Source organism: Grampus griseus, assembly GCF_964374135.1.
Source record: "Grampus griseus genome assembly, chromosome: 1".
Classification (NCBI taxonomy): domain Eukaryota; kingdom Metazoa; phylum Chordata; class Mammalia; order Artiodactyla; family Delphinidae; genus Grampus; species Grampus griseus.
In genome coordinates this window covers 42,495,323-42,517,901 of record NC_139017.1, presented here as the reverse complement: position 1 = coordinate 42,517,901, position 22,579 = coordinate 42,495,323, and the positions used below count along the sequence as shown (strand labels likewise).

General features: G+C 44.7%; 1 protein-coding gene across 1 annotated transcript; it reads left to right on the top strand.

Moving 5' to 3' along the window:
* Positions 1 to 2,270: 2,270 nt before the first annotated feature.
* On the top strand, positions 2,271 to 21,935 carry TRAF5 (TNF receptor associated factor 5; the record flags this gene model as incomplete). The annotated part of the gene is made up of 10 exons (XM_082680991.1): positions 2,271 to 2,488; positions 3,473 to 3,530; positions 5,194 to 5,295; positions 7,663 to 7,827; positions 8,462 to 8,539; positions 8,858 to 8,932; positions 13,238 to 13,330; positions 17,006 to 17,146; positions 18,530 to 18,698; positions 19,330 to 21,935. The coding sequence occupies 10 exons, from the start codon at positions 2,271 to 2,273 to the stop codon at positions 19,905 to 19,907; spliced, it is 1,677 nt and encodes a 558-aa protein (XP_082537117.1). The 3' UTR covers positions 19,908 to 21,935.
* Positions 21,936 to 22,579: the final 644 nt, after the last annotated feature.

Genomic DNA, 22,579 nt, shown 5'->3' with positions numbered 1-22,579 from the left:
ATAGGACGTGAATTGTTCTCCTCCCTTGGGACTAGAGGACACAGGACAGATTAGGGCAGTTTGGAATAGGTTCTCCCCCTTCTCTGAGAGAAAGGTGAGTCTTGGTTATTAGGTTGTTTGTGTACATCAAGTGCTGTGCCTCTTCATCATCATAATTAAAACTTTTTTGTTAAATCTCAAGAGTAAACAACGTCAAAGGGGGAACAATCACATGTTGTTCTGCTCACCTACCACCCTTGAAATTCTGCAGGAAACATGCAGGGAGGAAAACGTGGGGCTTTGGTCTCAAACCCCAGGACAAAGAAGAAAATCCCCTGGTCTGCTGGGCTTCTCCAGAGAGCAAGCTTTATTTGCTGAAAGAGGCCAGTTGCTTCCTCTGCTCCATTCATCCAGGCCACAGCCCGGACTCAGCAGCTGACCTGGGCAGAGCTTAGGGTTGAATGGGGCTGCCCATCTCTTGCCTACGTGGTCAGGCCACACAGCTGCTCCCAGGCCCAGCTGAACTTGTCAGCTCCAGGAGAATCATGAGGGATCCCAAGAACAAGCCATCCTGAAGGCCAAGCCTTCCTGTACCACAGCCACATGGAGGGATGTCACCCCCAAGGACCACCCATCCTTTCACTGTTTGCAGACACTGAAACCACGACTCCTGGCACTGTGCCAAAAGTAGCAGCATGCCTGCAGGGCAGACAGACTGTTGTTAACCTGGGGACCCCTGGTGGGGGTCCCAAGGGTCCTTAAGGGTACACATGTAAGACGTGTGTGCTATTTTATAGGGAGATGGTCTAGAGTTTTCATCAAATTTTCAAAGCCAGGGGAAGTCCTTGCTCAGAAAAGGTTAAGAATCACTATGTTATGACTCATTTATTTTGTAACTGGAAGCTTGCACCTCTTAATTTCCCTCACCTATTAGAAAAGAAAAAAGGATCACTATGTTAGAGGCCAGTACTACTTAGAGCTGCCTGGCTGAGGGTCTCACAAAAAGTCCATTGAATAACTTTAACTCAACAAATAGCTGAGTTGTTCTCCACGCCTGGCTTAGTGCCAAGGGCTGGAAACGCAACAGTGAGCAAGACCAGATGCTATCTGTGTGTCACTGAGGAGCATAGATATAAATAAAATAATCACACAAGTGCGTGTCCAATCTCAAATCAAGCGTTGCTCTGAAGGAATGGAACCTGGTTCTATGACAGATATAACAGTGGATGAATGGGTTTTTGGTTTTGTATATTTTTAAAATATTTGGATGGGTAATATATCCATATTCAAAAATTCAAAAGGATTATAAGCAAAAAATCCACCCCCCCCCACACACACACTTACCTTTATCCCCTAGCCACTCCCTGGAAGCCTTGCATGTTTTACAGACTGATGAGGAGACCTCCTGCTGTCAGACCAGGGGGAGAAGAAAAGGCTTACCTGAGAATATGAAGCTTGCAATGAAATTTGAAGCATGAATATGAGTTAACTAAATGAGGAGGCCTGGAAGGGGATAGTGGAAGCACGGAGGCAACAGCTCGTGCAAAGGCCCTGTGGCAGAAGGCAGCATGATATATTGGAAGAACTAAAAGAAGGCCTGTGTAGTTGGAGTGCAGGAAGCAAGGGGAGGAGAGGTCCAGGATGCTACTGGGTGGGGAGGATGCATTCTTGTAGCCTGCTTAGCACCACGGGCTTTAACCTAAGAGCGCTGGGAAGCCACTGAATGATGAGGGGAGGTAATCTTCCATCATACTTGTATTTTGAAAATATCACCCTGGCTGTATGGAGAATGGATTGGAGGGGAAAGCAGTTAATGGGCTTTTATTTAGCTCAGGTGAGAAATGGTGTGGCTTAGTGGTGGTGGTGTATTTATATATTTTGCAAGGAATGTACTAGTATACAATTTGTTTCAATTTTCTCAAATGAGTGGAAGAAAAATCCATAACCAGAGTTTACTCAGAATGTAGTTAACACCTGGCTATATTTTGCCCAAGCATGTAGCCACACTGAAGGATAATTTAGCATCCTTTTGATGGACAGTGGGCTGAAGTCTCACTGAATTGCGCTAGAAGTTATCTGGTCCAGCCTCCCGCTGAGCGCCCCAAAGCCACCTCCCCTCTGCAGGAGCCCTCCAGTGGCAGGAGATTGTTACTATGGTTACAAAGTCATAACAGAATGACCCTGTGGGTGATGTTCACTAATCAGGGAACAGATGATTCAAACACCTGATGGCTGTAGTTGCTGTGGTGTTCGCACACTGAATTTTCCTTCTCTTCTCCTGATCCCCCAGAATGGCTTGTTCTGAGGAGCAAGGAGGTGTCCCCTGTGGCTTCATCCGCCAGAATTCTGGTAACTCCACGTCTTTGGACTTTGAGCCAGATGCAGAGTACCAGTTTGTGGAGCAGCTGGAAGAGCGCTACAGATGTGCCTTCTGCCGCTCAGTGCTTCACAACCCCCACCAGACGGGCTGTGGGCACCGCTTCTGCCAGCACTGCATCCTGTCCCTGAGGTGAGCGCTCAGGGCCTGCGCTCCGGCCAGAAGCGGACAGGGCTGTTCCTGGGATCTACGTGTCATCTGTGGCCGCTCAACTGTAATCGTGGTTTCGGGAATTGCTGTGGTTGGCCACAGAACCACGAATATGAGGACGGGCCCTCCCAGCACCCTTCTCTGAGAGCCTGAGGAAGAATCTTCATTTTTTTCCATCTTATTGATAGTCACCTTTTCTGAAAATTCAGACCACACCTGTTTTGCACACGAAGGCAGACCTCAGTGCGCAGTCCATGTGGGGAAGGACCTGTATCTCATGGGGGTCTTTCCTGTAGGCGCCCTGACCTTTCCTTGCCTTGAGGCAGAGGTGGTGTCGCATCTGGAAGGTTCCTTGCCGCCGTGGATACTCTGTCGACTCCCCGGCAGCTGTAAAACGTGGGTTGTGCCATTTTGAGGTGGAGACCAGGAGAGACAGGGAAGCAGGCCTTGGGGGTTTATACAGGGACGCCACGGAAGTTGTACCCTCCCAAGCTTGCAAAGGGGGTTATCACAGCACCTTCTCATTCATTCCTGGGTTTGTTCATTCAGCACCTGTGTGTTCCGGACACCCCGCTAAACCAAGCTCTAGTGCACAGAGGTGAAGAGCTGGAGGTCCAGTGTGACAGAGGACCCTCTATGTTCTAGTGAAGGTGCAAGTTGGGGTACAGTGTGATAGCACAAGGCTGCCGAGGGAACGTTGGCAGAGGACATTTGACCCTGTCTGCAGGACTCCCTCTTTGACTCACATCCTGGAGGATGAATGGGAGTTTCTCAGGCAGACTGAGGAGGTGCTGAAGTTGGGGTACTGGGGGGCCCCTTCTGGGAGGAGGGGACAGCATGAATAAAGACAGGGCCTGGCCTGCTCAGGGGGAACTGCAAGGGGGCGGCTGAAGCGCTGCGGCTGCTCTTGGATGGGCTGTTGAGGTCAACCCTTAATTCTGGCTTCATTTTGATTTTTCTTTCCAGAGAATTAAACGCAGTCCCACTCTGCCCTGTAGATAAGGAGGTGATCAAATCTCAGGAGGTAAGACAATCGTGCTTTGGGTTAGCAGTTCTCTGGGTGACGGAGCAGCCAGTGTCCTGGGTTGAATTGGACAGAGAAGTTAGAGCAGAAGAGCGGGAGGGGGACCTTCCTTGGAATCCATATTCCTCTACTGTGGGGTAAGGTGGGACCCCACTCCCACCCCTCTTTGAGAGAAGCTAGTTTGAGTCCTTACTGACCCCCCCAGGATTCTTCTCCCACTTCTTCTTTACCCTCTTCCTGTACTAGCTCCAGTTACCATGAGTCACTTGCAGAAATGAAACACCCTGCTTCCTGGAATCACTTTCTCATCTGTTTAGTCTCTAAAACTTTCTTTTATTATTATTATGTCTAACAATAGCTTTATTGAGATACAATGCATTTACCATAAAATTTGCCTTTAAAGTGTACATGTTTCTGGGGTGTGTGCCTAGGAGTGGAATGACTGGGTCTCATGGTAACTCTGTGTTTAACGTTCTGAGGCACTGCCAGGCTATTTTCCAAAGCAGCTGCACCATTTTACATTCTTACCGGGAAGGTATGAGAGTCCTAACTTCTTCACATCCTTACCAAAATACGTTGTGGTCCATCTTTTTTATTATAGTCTTCCTAGTTGGTATGAAGAGGTATCTCGTGGTTTTGATTCTCTAATGATTAATGACGCTGAGCATTTTTTCATGTGCTTGGCCATTTGGATATCTTCTTTGCAGAGATTCCTATTCAAATCCTTTGCCCATTTTTTAAGTGAATTGTTTGTCTTTTTAGTCCAATGTTCATGCTCCTTCTCTCTGCTCTTATGATGCCTTTTCCAAATGCTTAGTTGTACTTGTGTCTGCCTCACGCACTAGGCCAGGGGTTGGCATGCTACAACATGGGATTTGTTGGGATAAATCCAGCCTACCACCTGTTTCTGTGTGGCCTGTGAGCTAAGAATGGTTTTATATTTTTAAATCATTGAAAAAAATCAAAAGAAGGCTACACAGGAACTTTGTACTATTTTTTACAACTTCTTGTGAGTCTTTATTTCAAAACAAAAATTTATTTTATGAATCAAAAGAAGGATAATGTTTTGTGACATGTGAAAATTATATGAAATTCACGTTTCAGTGTCCATAAATGACGTTTTATTGGAACACAGGCATGCCCATTCATTTAAGTATCGGGTACAGTAGGGTTGAATAGTTGCAACAGAGAACATTGCAACGTGGTTGGCAAAGCTGAAAATATTTACTCTCTGACCCTTTACGGAGAAAGTTTGCCAACCCCTGGCTTGTGCTGAAAAATAAGTCAGCACAGCTTCAGTGACACCACCTGATGACTAATGCAAACGTTCACCCTGGGACAGGAAGCTGAAAGCATCACCCTCATCCACAGCCCCACCTCTTGACCTTTGAGCATGTGGGGTCAAGTTCACCACGAGATTCTCCTAGCTTCAGCCTACTGCACTAAGCATTAAATTACCTGGCTTGTATGTTTGGTGGCCTGTCAGATGTATCTGAGACAGCCTTTTCTTTTACGGTGGTGAATCTGGTATTTCCATTCCAACCACTGACTGGAAGTTTCCACCCAACTTTTGAGATGTACTTGAAGACCAAATTAATAATAGCTTCCTTCACGTTGCTCTAAAGCTTTGGAGTGTGTGAGACCTACTTTGTTTATCTTTTAGGTGTTTAAAGACAATTGCTGCAGAAGAGAAGTCCTCAATTTATATGTATTTTGCAAAAATGCTCCTGGATGTAATGCCAAGGTTATTCTGGGACGATACCAGGTTGGTATTACTGGTGGACAATATTTGCCTTTGCTATTTCTCCAGTGACATGTACTGAACATTTTTATGTGACAGTTAGTGGGCTAAGCATGGTACGGAGATTCATTGGGTTGCCCTCAGAGAATTCTTGTCTAGAGGTACACTTGGCTACAGTGCAGCCCACCGAGGGCTAAGGTGTGAAATTAATCTCACGTGAAGAGATTCATTTTGTATGGAACACATGGAGGACATACCATGTGTGCTAGACCTCAACTTGTGGGTTAGGGTTATTGATCCAAAAGAGAAGATGTGAGACATGCTGGGCAAAAGAAATGGTCGAGCAAGGACATGTCAGTTTTGGAAAACTGTGAAGGATTGGGCATTCCTAGGATGGGAGCCAGGGCATGACTGCAGAAAGACACAATTGTAAGGGTCCCTGCCTGGAAGCATTTGCAGGTGCTGGGGCGGGTGTCTCCTAGCCGCTGTGGGCCCTGCTGTCTTAGAGGTTGTGATCTAAGGCAGATGACACAGACCAGAACAGAGCTAGAATGTAGTGTAAAGGCGAAGCATTGGTATGAGATGCAAGCAAACGAGGTGTAGGGGAGGTGAAGGGTTGTCGAGTTCCTTTCAGATGAAGCTGTCCTACCTTGCTCTTGCATCCAGCGGTGGAAGGTTGTTAAATGGAAAGCAGGAAACGTGGCTCCGCCACAGCAAGCCCATGTCAGGTTCAATCACACTATGAATGAATACGAGGCAAGCATCTCTAGCTTCCAGGGAATTGCTAGGAGGATGCTACAAGTTTCCCTTCCCAGCCACACGTTTTGGAATGTATTTCAGGTGATTCAGTCTTTTCCCCATCGTGCCTCTACACCCCTAGGCACTGAGCTCATAAATGTGTAAATGATTCCCTTGTTAACCCAAGAATTTCTCTGGAAGTTCACAGAAGGTTTTTGTGTTTTCCTAAGACAGTCCCTCGCCACTTGTTTTGATAGTCAGGTCCTAGAGCAAGCAGGGCCTCTTTACCAACTTTGTTGTCACTAAGCCTGTACAGGAAATGAGGCTCATTGATCAGCTCTAGTGACCAGATCCTCAGCTTCTGGAGAACAGTGGCTGGTTTATTTTCACCTGTTTCTTTTGTATTTCCTCTCATTCCCTGTTCTCCTTCACCTTGCGAGTAAGGTGTAGGATCTCACAGGTAGCAGAGTCTTGATGAACGTTGATGGTTTTGATGAGAGCTGAGGGGTAGCATCCATGGATTTTGGAGAAGATGTAGATGTCAGTTGTCACTGTCTCTCATTACTAGAGGCAAAGGAGAAAAGCTATAATATTTATTTACATCCTATAGTAAAACTGTGTGTTCTCTTAAGGGGTCAGCAAACTGTTTCTGTCAGGAGCCAGACAGTAAATATTTTAAGCTTTGCCAGCCATACAGTGTCTGTCGCAGCTACTCAGAGGGAAAGCAGACATAGCCATTATGTGAGACATAGGTGTGGCTGTTCTCCATAAAACTTTATTTACAGAAACAAGTAGCAGGCCAGATTTGGCCCAAGGGCCATAGCTTGCCAACCCTGTTTTAAAGGATCTTGTGGTGGGGAACAAACTCCTTAGGATTTTGATACCTTGTCAGCACCACAGTAACTTGCAGTGTTATCCACAGGTTCTGTTAAGACATGCCTGCTTTTAAAAATCTGTAACATGAAGAACACTATCTGAGTCACCATTCTCTAATATCCTGGTCAAGAACATTTCCTGACTTGACAAGGATGACCCATCCCAGCTTCTCCTGGGCCTGTGATCCTGTATTCCTCTATCGTTTTCTTTACCGCTTCTGGAAGAGCTTCCTCTCCCTCCCTTTCTTTCCTTTAGTCCTTCCCCTTCCTTCACTTACTTAGGAGGTAGCCTTCTCTTCTTCCCTCTTTGCCCTCTGTTCCGGCTTTTACCATCTGCTGTGCAGAGATTAGTACTTGGTGCTGGAGGTGGGGATGGAGGGTGCACAAAAGAAATGTCCTTGAGGAGCTGGTAAATTAATTGGCGTGTCTAAGGAAAATATTCAAGAGCTAACCTGAGAATATGAGCAGGTTAATAGGTAATCAAAGATAAACCCGGCATGCTTTCTTCCTCACGCATCTTCCCCTGTCCTCCAAACAAGGCTGGCTGTCACAGCCTCCGTGCAAGCAGCCTTCTCCATGCCCTGTGCTCAGCAGAGGCAGCGGGTGGCCTCTGCAGAGAGCCTGTGACAGAGGTTGTGCCCCCTGCCCCCCACCCCCGCAGTCCTTTCTCCTGCTGCCCCAGGGTCCTCCCTCCCTCCCTCACTAGGCCTTGCACCAGGCTTCCCCTCCCACTGCCCTGCTCAGTGGGTCCCCACTGGCTTGTTGTTATCTGTCGCAGGACCACCTTCAGCACTGCTTATTCCAAGCTGTGCAGTGCTCTAATGAGAGCTGTCGGGAGCCAGTCCTTCGCAAAGATCTGAAAGAGCATTTGAGCGCAGACTGTCCGTTTCGAGAGGAAAAATGCCTTTATTGCAAAAAGGATGTGGCAGTCATCAATCTACAGGTAAAAAAAAAAAAAAAGAATCATCTTTATGGGACTAAATTCTGCCTCAGTGGTCACAGTGAATCAGGTGGGATACCAGAAGCACTTTTCTGGATTTATTTTTATGCAGAAAGAGGTCTAAAGAATAACTTCATCTGAGGGTTCTATAAAAAGCTAAAAACCTTCTTGGTGGGACTCTATTCATGTATCATTGGCAAAAATGTTGTTTGAGCACCTGCTGAGTGTGAGTGGTCCAGGAGTGATGCTAGGCGCTGGGTCCCAAGGAGGTGACCACACTGTCTGTCCTCAGGATGCTCTGACCTAAGAGGCAGGATGCCGGCATAAGACAAGAGCATGGGGTACCCTTTACATGTACCAAAGGAGCCAAGCCAGTGACTCCCATAGTCTGTCCTCTGTCAGTCCCATGTCCTCTGACCTTCTTTAAAAGAATTGGAAAATTGAACTGAATTGAATTCACTTATACCAAGAAGGCAGCCATCTAGAACGCTTTTTGGAACTAGGCCATACCTTCCTACAGAGGGTAAGCCACATAGCATAGATCCCCAAAGGGACATATGTATACACACTCTGAGGCCATACAGGGAGCCTTTGGAAGCAAGGCTGGCTTTATTTCAGCACACTTTTTCTGTTTCAGAATCATGAGGAAAACTTGTGTCCTGAGTACCCAGTATCTTGTCCCAACAAGTGTTTGCAGATTATTCCAAGAACTGAGGTAACTGTAAATAATTCTCTTAGTAGATTTTATGTAAGATAGAGTTTCAGTAATCACTGTGGTGTGTGTTTGATCAAACCCCATAAGCAGGGGCCCAAGGCTTAAATTATCCTCACGATAACCATGGTTCTGTCTTCCCTCCCCTTCTCCCTGAGAATTCTTCTCTGTTTTCATCTTAGGTGTCCTTCCCCCAGGCTTCAGCATGGTGCTTCCTCCCTTCTTCCCAAGCCACCCTTGGCTCCCTGCTTGCTGCAGTTATACCAGGTAGCTGGAGAGTCGGGGATGCATTTCCCTAGCATGAGGCTGTCTGTTTTGTAGGTGGATGAACACCTTGCTGTGTGTCCTGAAGCTGAACAAGACTGTCCTTTCAAGCACTATGGCTGTACTGTAAAGGTATGGAATAATTGTTTCTGTCTACCTTCTACTGTATAATTCATTTGTTGAGTTCATTTTATTCTTGATTCCATTCAAGATGCAGAAGGACATTCACTTCTGAGAAACTTTAAGACTGGTGCTTGTAACTAGTGGCTACCAGTAGGGTGAGGCAAGATGGTGGTAGGGAATTAACAGGTACAAACTACTATGTATAAAATAAATAAGCTATAAGTATATATAATACAACACAGGGAATATAGCCAATATTTTATAATAACTATAAACAGAATAGAAAAAAGAAAAAAAGACTTGTATACAATACATAATACTAATACTTGTATTAGGGTTCTCCAGAGAAACAGAACAAATAATTTATATATACATAAAATTTATAATACCTAATACCAACTATTTTGAGGTTTGGTTATATCTATGAAAATAAAATGTGACCCTCACATTGACCTTGCAATCCTACTGCTAGAAATTTATTTCACAGATATCCTTTCATAAGTATGCAATGATTACACACATATACAAACACACATGCAAACAAAGATATTTACAGTACTCCCCAGACTTCCGGGAAGATGGCGGAAGAGTAAGACGCGGAGATCACCTTCCTCTCCACAGATACACCAGAAATACATCTACGCGTGAAACAACTCTTACGGAGCACCTACTGAACGCTGGCAGAAGACCTCAGACCTCCCAAAAGGCAAGGAACCCCCCACGTACCTGGTTAGGGCAAAAGAAAAAACTAAACAGAGACAAAAGGATAGGGACGGGTCCTGCACCAGCGGGAGAGAGCTGTGAAGGAGGAAAAGTGTCCACACACTAGGAAGCCCCTTCGCGGGTGGAGACTTCGGGAGGCGGAGTGGGGGAGCTTGGGAGCCGCGGAGAAGAGCACAGCAACAGGGGTGCGGAGGGCAAAGCGGACAAATTCCAGCGCAGAGGATCGGGCCGACCGGAACTTGCCAGCCGAGAGGCTTGTCTGCTGGCCCGCCGGGGCGGGCGGGACTGGGAGCTGAGGCTCCGGCTTTTGTCGGAGCGCCGGGAGAGGACTGAGGTTGGCGGCGTGAACACAGCCTGCAGGGCGTTGGTGCGCCGCGGCTGGCCGGGAGAGAGTCCGGGGAGGGGTCTGGAGCTGCCGAAGAGGCAAGAGACTTTTACGTCCCTCTTTGTTTCCTGGTGCACGAGGAGAGGGGATTAAGAGCGCTGCTTGGGAGAGCTCCAGGGACGGGCGCGAGCCGCGGCTAAGAGTGCGGAGCCCGGAGACGGACATGGGACGCTAAGGCCGCTGCTGCCGCAGCCAGGAGGCCTGTGTGCGAACACAGGTCACTAGCCACGCGCCCTTCCGGGGAGCCTGTGCAGCCCGCCACTGCCAGGGTCCCGGGATCCAGGGACGGCTCCCTCGGGAGAGCGCTCGGCGCGCCTCAGGCTGCAGCGTCACGCCGTCACGCCGGCCTCTGCCGCTGCAGGCCCGCCCCGCACTCCGTGACCCTCCCTACCCCCCGGCCTGGGTGAGCCAGAGCCTCCGAATCAGCGGCTCCTTTAACCCCGTCCTGTCTGAGCAAAGAACAGACGCCCTCTGGCGACCTACACGCACAGGCGGGGCCAAATCCAAAGCTGAGCCCCTGGGAACTGTGAGAACAAAGAAGAGAAAGGGAAATCTCTCCCAGCAGCCTCAGAAGCAGCGGATTAAACCTCCACAATCAACTTGATATACCCTGCATCTGTGGAATACCTGAATAGACAACGAATCATCCCAAATTAAGGAGCCCTGTGGATGAAAGACTCTTGGTGCTGCAGCCAGGAGTCAGTGCTGTGCCTCTGAGGTGGGAGAGCCAACTTCAGGACACTGGTCCACAAGAGGCCTCCCAGCTGCACATAATATCAAACGGCGAAAATCTCCCAGAGATCTCCATCTCAACGCCAGCACCCAGCTTCACTCAATGACCAGCAAGCTACAGTGCTGGACATCCTATGCCAAACAACTAGCAAGACAGGAACACAACCCCACCCATTAGCAGAGAGGCTGCCCAAAATCATAATAAGTCTACAGATACCCCAAAACACACCACCAGACGTGGACCTGCCCACCAGAAAGACAAGATCCAGCCTCATCCACCAGAACACAGGCACTAGTACCCTCCACCAGGAAGCCTACACAACCCACTGAACCAACCTTAGCCACTGGGGACAGACACAAAAAACAACAGGAACTACGAACCTTCAGCCTGCAAAAAAGGAGACCCCAAACACAGTAAGATAAGCAAAATGAAAAAACAGAAAAACACACAGCAGATGAAGGAGCAAGATAAAAACCCACCAGACCTACAGTACTCCCCCCTTGTCCATGGGGGTAGATTCCAAGATCCTCCACGGATGCCTGAAACCATGGTTACTACCAAACCCTATATATACTATGTTTTTCTTTCCTATACATACATACCTGTGATAAAGTTCAATTTACAAATTAGGCACAGTAGGAGCATATCTGAATTGCCAGCATCATTTGGGGCCGTTATCGACTAAATAAGGGTTACTTGATGACAGCACTGCGATACTGCAACAGTTTATCTGATAACCAAGATGGCTAAGTGACTAATGGGTGGGTAGTATGTACGGCCTGGATACCTGGACTATGGGTTGACTCACCTCTGGGGCAGGACGGAGCAGGAAGGCACAAGATTTCACTACGCTACTCAGAACAGTTCACAATTTAAAGTATGAATTGTTTATTTCCAAAATTTTCTATTTAATATTTTTGGACCGTGGTTGACCATGGGTAACTGAAACCACAGAAATTGAAACAGTGGCTAAATGGGGACTACTGTATATAGCCAAAAAAAAAAAAAATCCAAAAACCCACAAAAAATGAAAAACAACCTATAAGTCCATCTCTGAAGTACTGCGTATATAATTATATATATATATTTTTCATATTTTGGAATACTATGCATCTGATAAAAAGAATGAGGTATATATTTTAAAAATTACATACAGTATGATCTCACTGTGTATGTATCTTCACTGACTCTGGTAGTGAGATTAGGGAATTGGGTGTGGAGACAGAGAGAAGGGGGCTTTTATTTTTCTTCTACATCTTGCTATATTGTTTGAGATAAGCATATATTTCTCTTATTTTAAAAAACTCTTATGAGAAACCTTTTTTAAAAAATCAGTGAAGAGTCCATAAATGTGTCACATAGCAAACCAGTGATTATCTTGGCTGAAGAAAGGATAGGGTTTACCTTCCTTGTGCACAAAATACAGAATTGTTTTCCAGCTCTAAAAGGAATCTCCGTTTTTAAAAAATTTTATTTAAAATATTTATTTATTTATTGACTGCTTTGGGTCTTCGTTTCTGCATGTGCGCTTTCTCTAGTTGCGGTGAGCGGGGCTTCCTTGCAGTGCGCGGGCTTCTCATTGCGGTGGCTTCTCTTGTTGCGGAGCACGGGCTCTAGGCGTGCGGGCTTCAGTAGTTGTGGCTCACGAGCCTAGTTGCTCCACGGCATGTGGGATCTTCCTGGACCAGGGATCGAACCTGTGTCCCCTGCATTGGCAGGTGGATTCTTAACCATTGCGCCACCAGGGAAGTCCCTAAAAGGAATCTTCTTTACAGTTAGGCCCAAACGTCCATTTGGATTGTATTCTAGGACTTGCTGGGGATGGCTGGGGAAGTTCTCTGGAGGAGGGGCCAACCCTAAACTGAAGGGAAATTGATGATGAGTGTTTGCTTAGAGTCTATGGGCCACCCATACCATTTGCTTTTACTAGTAATGCAGGCAGTCTGCAATGGAATTTTAATAAGGGAAGAAGTTTGCATTTCTTCTTGCAAACATATAATTTGACTTTGAAGGAAACAAATTTGCATGGGCTGAAATTACAATTAGGTTGCATACCTTCTGCCCGATAAAAGGACAGTGATAGAAGGCGGTAGAGAAGTGTGCTTGGTAGGAGGGAGAACTAACGGAGGCTTAAAACTGATCTGGGAGATAACCCACTAAGGAGGTAAGTTTTACATGGGAATAGTTGAGAGGTGGTAATAACTACACTTAACCCTCAGTCATATACTCCCAGGGCAAGGAACGAAATTAGTGCTGAGAACTTTGATAGTGGCCTGACTCTCTGTAAGTGTGTCATGGGTACTGTAGAATCCTAAAGCTGGAAAAGGGACCTGGGAGGGGTCATTCTCTCTGCAACCCACCATGAGACAAGTAAGCAAAGTTGTTAAAGTTCTGCTTTAGCAGAATATCCCACCACCACCCTCATTTTGGGAGCCTTTCAACAACCTGACTTATTTTTCTCTTCATATTAAAGGATAAACGAGGAAACCTGCAGGAGCATGAGCATTCAGCCTTACGGGACCACATGCTTCTGGTTTTAGAAAAGAACTTCCAGTTAGAAGAACAGGTAAATATTCAAGGGTTCAAGTATAAAGGGAGGCAACAGAATCGCTAGGATTTGTACTTGTTGGTATTTTTATATTCCTCTCTGTTTCAGTATAAGTCAACTGGAGGTAGATGTTTTTCTACTAAGTGGCCAGACTCACAGGCTTGTAGCACATTAAACTGGAAAGTGCCTTTGAGATCTTTGGGTTCAGCCCCCTCAACCAACAGATGAAGTAACTAAGCTCAAAGAAATTTTGATGTGTTTGTGATATTAAGGGACAGAATTCAATCTCAAACCCATGTCCCTGATTCTCAGTCCAGTGCTCCCCGTGTTACACCACACTGCCTCTCTGCAGCCTATCCACACACCTTGTGGTTATTACCTGGCACCTAGTAGGAACCTAGTAGATGTCTGGCGTTTTTAAATGAAATCAGTATTACCATGAAACAACATTTGACTATCTGTTCTAGGCACCGTGGGTTTTATATATTTTGTAATAAGTCTTAACTTATTAACTTTGCAACCTACTCATACGTGCATATTTATTTCACTGCAATCAATGCATACGTACATATTTATTTCACTGGGTTGTGATTATCAAGTGAAATTATGTGTGCAAATGCCAGCCGTAGTCCCTGGAATATTCATAGTGGACCTCAATAAATGCTGATTCTATTGAGTAATTATTCTAAAAGTTCATTATTTTGTTAGGGCATCTCAGAGGATCAGACTTTTCAAGCCCAGGTAGGGAAGAAAACCATCCAGCTGCAGAGAGGGAGCTGAATTTTATGGCTGCAGATTATTTTATGGTGTCTGATTCCATATTAAAGTAGGTGTGTGAGTTTCAGGGTCAGATCGTGGAGAAAATTAGAAAGACTGATTAAACTGTAACTGGTGGAAGGCATGCTGCCTAGGAGCCATTCCCAAGTTCTTTCTGTAGGAGTTGCCTCATTCGTCTATCCACTGATCCAACAAACACGTGCCATATGTCAGGTACAATGCTAGTTGCTAGGGACACTGAGTCAAGGAAGACACAGCACGCACCCTTGAAGAGCTCACAAAAATGTAAACAGATAAGATGCTGTGCCTTGTGGGACGTGCAATGGGGGTGCCCTGTATTGGGGTACAGAGGCTGCAGCAGTTTGCCCTGTGGGAGTTGCAGAAGGCTTTTCAAGGTAACACATCCGAGCTGCATCATCTTGAAGGAAGAGAAGGTCCGTCAGTTAAAATGTTGTGGAAAGAGGATATTCCAGAAGGGGAAAGTTTATGCCAAGGCAGAGAGGCATGAGAGAGACTGATGGTCCAAGGAAATGGGGTTTGGGGGTAGAGAGACATCCAGGTGTGAGACAGGGAAAGGCTGAAGACTGGTGTGTTGGGTCCAGACTGCATTGGCCTTCCATGTAAGCTAAGAAGTTTCAAATATTTTACATTCAGTGATTTTTTAAATTTATTCATATTCTGCTCTATTTCAGAAAGGATTTAAGGGCCAAAGTTTGGACTAATGTTTGCCAGTAATAAGGATCTAAAAGACGTTTTTAAATAGGAAGATACTTGGTCAGCTAATTGTTTGGCTTTAAAAATACGACAGCTGGTGGTAGCATGGAAGATGGTTAGAAGGAGAGAAGAGAATGAGGCCAAAGGGACCAGGCAGAAGGATGCTGCAGTAAACTAGACAGTGTGGCAGTAGAGCCTGCCAATTGTTGGGTGAGGGTCCTGGAGCCAGAAAGGCCTGAGTTCAAGACCTGGCTCCACACATCGGAGTTCGGGCAAGCTACTTAACCTCTGTCTTCCACAATTTTCTCATTTGTAAAATGGGGTCGTAGTGAGGGTCAAATTATATATGTGCACTCTTAGCACAGTGCCTGGCTAACAATAAGCAGTTCAGTATTAGGGGAAGTGATACTGGAGGTGGTAGTGGCTGGTGGTGATGCCGAAGGTGAAGGCTTGACCAAGGCTGTGTCAGTGGGGATGGAGGGAGGGCATTGAGAGACTTTTGCAGGTTGGAGTCACATGCTGTAGTTAAGGCAGGGAACTTGGTAACGTTATTAACTGAGATGGGCACTGCACACAGGAACAGGTTAGACGTGAGGGGGGCGGGGCAAGAGGAGACACTGAGTTTGCTTTTGGTCAAGGATGTCTGGTGCACATGTGGGAGTCAGCTCTTGGGGTATAAGTAGAAGATTTCGGGGCCAGAGATCAGATGGTTATTGCAGCCACTTATGCATTCATTTATAAAACGTGTCAAATGCCCTCTGTGTGCCAGGCGCTGTGCTGGGCTTTGGGGATCTGGAAATAAGTGAAATGTAGCCTCAGCAATTTAGTGGAGAAAAAAATGACCAAATTAACCCAAAAAAAAGCAATAAGTCATGAAGGTAAGTTATGCTTCTGGAGTATGGTCAGAATGTCATGGAACTTAAGAGGTGGCCTAGGTAGGTGGTACTAGTGTGGAAGTATTTCTGGGAGGATATGCCCTTGAGTGAGGCTTAAAAAGTGGTCACTTCTAGGTGAAGGAGGAAGTGACCGAGAGCAGGGCCTGAAACAGAAGGTGTGTAGTGTGCGAATGGGCATGAGGCTGAAAAGGTGGCCAGGGGCAGATTTTGTAGGGCCCTGTACAGCCTGTAAAAGAAGGCCACTAGAGATGGTTAAATAGGAGGGGTGACCGGCCCAGATTTGTCACTTATTATTCTTCTGGTGACAGTATGGAGTATGATTTGGAGGAAAACAAGGCTAAAGACAGGGGGAGCATTCATTCATTCATCTATTTAACAAACATTTATCAAGCACCTACTGGTGCCAGGCACCAGCCCAGTTGTTGAGGTTCCAGTGGACGGTGGGACTCATGCCAGTCCAGCTCCCATAGAGCTTCTTTTCGGGTATGTGTTTGTTAGGGACAGTGTACGATCTGTTAGGAAGCTATCGTAGCAGCCCAGGTGAGAAATAACGCAGGCTGAAACAAGATGAGATGCAATGAGAAATGGATGTAAGAGTTGTTTTGTTGTGTGTCAGAAGCTAAAGTTGGCAGGTATTGCTGATTAAGTGGGTGTAGGGATAAGAGAAGAGTTGTCGAGGATCATGCAAAGGTTTTTGGTTATTTTCCTCAAATTGATTATAAATTCTGAGAGGTGGTGTGTTTTGCCTACCACTTGCTAGCGGTATGCTGGGCAGGTTACTTAAACGCTCTGCCTCTGTTTCCTTATCTGTAAAGTGAAACTGATAAGTCATACCCAACACATAGGATTCGTTGAGAATTAAAAGAGCTAAGGAATATAAGGGTTTGACAGACTCAGCAAATTGCAGCTATTACTATCGATGCTGTGCCTACAGCATCTAATGTGGTATGGCGATCAGGACTCTGCGGTTGTTTAATAAGTGCATGCTGAATGAAAGAGGAGAACCAGTTCGGCAAATGTAGTCAAGTGGTGTCACTAGCATTAGATGAGCCATCAAAGTGGGTTACATATAGAAAAGGCTGATGAGGAATCTATGGATCTTTCTTTTCTTTATTATTTTTTTTCAGAAGCACCTGCGAACATTTCTTAGAATTATATAGTAATCTACCTGTAAATATTTTCTATAAATATATGTGTGTATATCTTTCCTAGAAATACTTAACCTGCAATATTTTCCTAGAACTATATTTAAATTTTAACTTGTGTGCATACAGTTCAATGACCTCATTTATATTCCTGTTATTAGATTTCTGACTTATATAAGAGCCTAGAACAAAAAGAAAGTAAAATCCAGCAGCTAGCAGAAACCGTAAAGAAATTCGAAAAGGAGTTCAAGCAGTTTGCACAGTTGTTTGGCAAAAATGGAACTTTCCTCTCAAATATACAGGTAAGAAATGGCCTTTCTATTCATAATCAAGATTTAGCCTTCAACTAGCCGTGAGGATTTTTCTTTTAATTTTTAAATGGAAATAATTTCAAATGTCCAAGAATAAGATAGTGCAAAGAACACCTGTATATTCTGCATCCAGATTCACTCATTGTCAGTATTTTGTCCCATTTGCTTCATTCATCTCCCCCCTCCTCCTTCTTGTCCCAAACTCCCTCACCCTGTCCCTGTCACACACACCCCCGCCCCCCTTGGGTATTCTTTCTGAACCCTTTGAGAGTAAGTTGTCTATCTTATGGCCCTTTCCCCCTACATACTTCAGTATGTGTTTCCTAAGAATAAAGGTCCTCTTTTACATAACCCAGTACATTTAGCAATGTTAGTACATGTTTACACTGGTACAGTACTTTTCTATAATTTATGGCAATTAGGGCTGTAATCAATGTTGGGCTGATGTTAGTCACTTGATTTCAGATTCCCTGAGAGCGTCTGTAGTCCTGCATTTTGTAGTCAACAAAGTGAAACTATTAATTCCCCTGGGAAGAAAATGTTTTAAACATCACTAAAACATAGCAAAAATTACTTTGTGAATCATGAATGTTAAATAACCATAAACAAATTCCTAAAGAATAATGACTTTATTGTGATGATAAAATTTACAGTGGAAAATATTTCAAGATGTGATATGGGCAATCTTTTTGAAATCTGGATTATCCCAGAAAATGTAGGCCATATCATTTCCATATTTGTCAGCATACCATATGGATGTGTGTGTGAGTGTGTGTAGAAAAAAGGAAATCCACCATATGTTATTATCTCAATTCTGACCTCTTTCTAACACAAAAACCAGTCAAGAACGAAGGCACTAAGGGTAAGAGTGGAGGAGAAATATAGTTATAGTTTTATTTAGTCCCTTCCATCTAAAGAGAGCAACCAAATGTTCAGGCTTTAGCTCAGGCACTTCTGTACCACCTGTAGTGCTCAGGCCAGAACAGGTGGGCCTTCTTCCAGCGCATTCTCTGCCTTCTAGCAGAGTAGGAGTGAATCAGAAGAGTAGCATCTAAGAGAAGGAAGTGATAAGGCAAGGAGAGAACAGAAATATAAAGATAGGGTAGAGAACCAAGAGGAGAGACACCAAGGGAGGAGTAAAACTCAGATGAAGAACAGTTCAAAGATTTGAAACAGGAGCAGAGACGCTGTGGAGGGGGAGGAAGCTATTAGGTGATTCATCTCTCTGAGATCCTCATTGAATTTTCTCTTCTGGACTGTGCATTTTTCATTTCATTAATTGATTAATTAAAGGTGAAATGTTTGAGTTGAAAGATATAACCTTAACGAACTACTCAAATTTTTTTGACATGATGATCCACTTTGTACTGAAAGGTTCTTGCCAGTCACATTGACAAGTCTGCTTGGCTAGAAGTTCAGGTGCGTCAGTTATTACAAATGGCTAACCAGCAACAAAGTAAATTTGATCTGAGGCCTTTGGTGGAAGCGATTGATACAGTGAAACAGAAAATCACCCTGCTAGAAACCCATGATCAAAGATTAGGTATGTCGAATGTTTTATACTTATCTGTTGGTGATTCATTATTTCTACATGCATTCATGAAACAAGCAGCTGTCCAGGATCAATAATGGCTGAATCTGGTATTTGTGAAACAGAACAGCGTGAGGTTCTGGCCACTCAGGCAAAAATGATGAAGGGCCATGAGCGGGAGCTGGAACAAGCAAGGGGTGGAAATGGGCCAGGAAATTCCAAGAACAGGGAGTGATGGTTTTTTAAGGAGAGTAGACAAAAATGAGAAGGGGAAAGATGTGGTGGGAACATTGTTTTAAGTATAGAAAAAGAGACAGGCTTGGCTGTTTCAAAGCCTTCCCGTTAGAAAGCTGTGGGGCTTACCATGCAGATGCCCGCTAGCTCAGTACAGAGTGCATCTTCTCAACACTTTGGTGAGCCTCAGATCAAGAGGACGCATTTGGGTTTTCTTGGTGCCAATCTTGCCAAGACACAAGAATCACGGAGTTGATATTATTAATAGGAATTGTCCATTGGTGGACATTGAATTCAGTTCATCTTTGGGATGTCAGAATTTTCTTGGTTCTCTTCGGATAACAAAATTCCTCTTTGGGCAAATTTTAAAGACAACTTTAAGGCCTTCAGAGTCTTTTTTTCCTTGCAGTTGTTTTGGAAGGGGAGACTAACAAACATGATGCCCACATTAATATTCATAAAGCACAGCTGAATAAAAACGAAGAGCGATTTAAGCTGCTAGAAAGTGCCTGCTATAACGGAAAGCTCATCTGGAAGGTCACAGACTACAAGCTGAAGAAGAAGGAGGCGCTGGACGGACACACAGTATCCATCTTTAGCCAGCCCTTCTACACCAGCCGGTGTGGCTACAGGCTCTGCGCTAGAGCGTACCTGAATGGGGACGGGTCCGGGAAGGGGACGCATCTGTCGTTGTACTTTGTGGTGATGCGAGGGGAGTTTGACTCACTGTTGCAGTGGCCATTCAGGCAGAGGGTGACCCTGATGCTTTTGGACCAAAGTGGCAAAAGGAACCACATTATGGAGACCTTCAAGGCTGACCCCAATAGCAGCAGCTTTAAAAGACCCGATGGGGAGATGAACATTGCCTCTGGCTGTCCACGCTTCGTGGCTCATTCCACTTTGGAGAATGCCAAGAACACCTACATTAAAGATGACACCCTGTTCTTGAAAGTGGCTGTGGATCTAACTGACCTGGAGGATCTCTAATCACTGCTTCTGGGGTGATAAAAGGACTCCTTGAATCCAGAACCTTTGGTTAATGTAGTGACTGAATGTAGGCTCGACACACACTTGTATTTGGCTCTTTGCCCTTAATGTTTGAAGTCATTTTGAGATTTCTCAAGTGCTGTCTTCTTTTTACATTTTATTCTGTCCCAGTTTGAAACTGACAATACTTAGAATATCTTCTCATTATTTATATTTTTATATCTCTTGAAAGATGCTAATTTTCTTAAAGGTAAGGTCTGGGGCATACCTCTTTTACTGGTGCTTAGTGTGAGGTCTCAGGGTGGGCCCTCTATAATATTAAATGTCATTGAGGACACAGAAGTAGAATTTCCAGTTGAAAATGCTTTGGGTTTTTTTTTTTTTTTTTGGTACGCGGGCCTCTCACTGTTGTGGCCTCTCCCGTTGCGGAGCACAGGCTCCGGACGCGCAGGCTCAGCGGCCGTGGCTCACGGGCCCAGCCGCTCTGCGGCATGTGGGATCTTCCCGGACCAGGGCACGAACCTGTGTCCCCTGCATCGGCAGGCAGACTCTCAACCACTGCGCCACCAGGGAAGCCCCATGCTTTGGTATTTTATATTTGACCTTTTGATTCTAGACCTGACCGTAAGCCTGCAAAAACTATCTTTTAGGATAGGCTATTCCAGTTAGGTAGATGGGTAATGTACTTCAATCTGCCCAGTTTGGACCAGACTTTTTCTGGTTATATACTGTATTTGTGGAAATTACTACACCTTTAATATTTTCATGAAGTTTACCAGGAGTCAGCAAGCACAGTTTTGCAAGGATGCATAAGAAGTGGTGAATAGAGTAAGCATTTTCATTCTCCCTGTTGAAGTAAAGCAGAAAGCACGGCATAGTTTATACATAAGGAGGTACAGCCATCCAGCTAAAGTTCAGATTTTATTAGGTTCAAGCATGTGAAAAAAACGTTTTCAAACAAAATGATCAAATATTATGTTTCATAAGATTCAACTTAATAAATAATATATATGTACATGTATACAAATAGTTTAAAGGTATTTGGTAAGAATAGTAAATTAATATGAGGATGGGCAGAATTTAGTATATGATGGAGAAGAAAATGTCAAAAATGGATAAGAGGAATTTAAAACGAGAACACCATTACAATTTCCTATGGGTGTTCGTATTCCCATCCGAAATTGATGGCTAAAAGCAGTATCTCCTATTCTTTTTGAGAGGAATTTTGAATTCATAAATTGATATGAAAATGGGCACTTACGTAAACTTGTGATGTTTCTCGTCGAAGTCCTGAGTACTTTGTGAAGAACAGAAATGATCGTGTTCTTCTACATCTATCTGTATGGGTCTGGGAGTGTAAATACAAGTCTACCTGAGTCCTTCTGACTCTTGATAAGCCTGAGCTTAACAAGAAACTACCCAGTTTTCCTGAGCCCTAACTCTTGTTATGCCACCGAGCATGGCCGACACTCAGCTGGCTCCCTTGAGCGTGCAAGGGCAAGCTGCTCACTCGGGTGATGACCACACACCTTAAAACTCTTGATCAGTTGACCTCACAGAAGCATATGATTTACACCAGTGGCTTCTGGAATAAATGGAACTTTCTTCATCTCTCCTGTGAAATTTCCAAGATACCGAAGACTCATACTGCACAAATCTTCCCAAAGGGTTAAATTCAGAGACCTAGGTTCACAATAGAAGTCTGCTAAAGAACTACCCTGAGTCTGCTGGTGAACTGGGGTACAGCTGACGGTCAGCACATTCCCTCAGACAAACTCAGGAAGTGTTTCTCTAGACCCCAGAGCTGGACGCAGGTGGCGCTGTGTGCTTGTTTTCAATGTTTCTCATCAAGTCCAAAGTCATCCTTGTGTTCCTGAGGAACAGATCACACTGTTGTAACTAGTTTTAAGTCTTTGATGTGAAAAACATTTTAAAAAGCGAATTTATCAAAATACTGATTTTGTGCTTTAACCAACTTCTCTACATAAAAAATGTAAGTCACGGCATGGTTTGCCTTATGAGTTCAGAGTCCCTTCATCATTGAAACAGTGAACACAAAACAAGGTATTCTGAAATAAAAAGCACTTCTTTCTCACAAAATAAGAGTTGTGAATTTTGTTTTAAGGAAGTCGAGCCATGGAAACTTATTTTTCCTTTTTAATGATCTGAACGGTTATTTTTATTCTGTATCTGTAAGATTTAAATTTTTATTTCCATTTTCGTCTGATTTCAGTTCCTGATGAAAAGAAAACAATACACTAGGCATAAAAGGGGAGTCAACAACCTTGAGAAAGGTATGTGCAGGATTCAAATAGGGTGGGGAGGTGGGGTACATACTAATGCACCTTAACAGATCTGAATTCTAACCTCTGGTCTCCAGATGTGATGATTTCAGAGAAACAAGAAATAGTCACAGGGTCAATTCCAAGTGCCAGTCTTGAGTGCTCAGAAATGGGACACAGAGCCACGAACCCTTTGTGATGGCCCTTGGACAATCGGTCCACACTGCAACTACCTCTTTTCTCTTGAAAGTGGTTGCAGACATCGGTCTTAATCTTACATAAGAATTCTGGGCTGGAGATAAAGCTTTGATGGATGCACAATAGAGGACCCGGTGGTGGAATCCCCTGGGAACACCACACTTTAGGGAGGAGGAAGAGGAATCTGCAAAG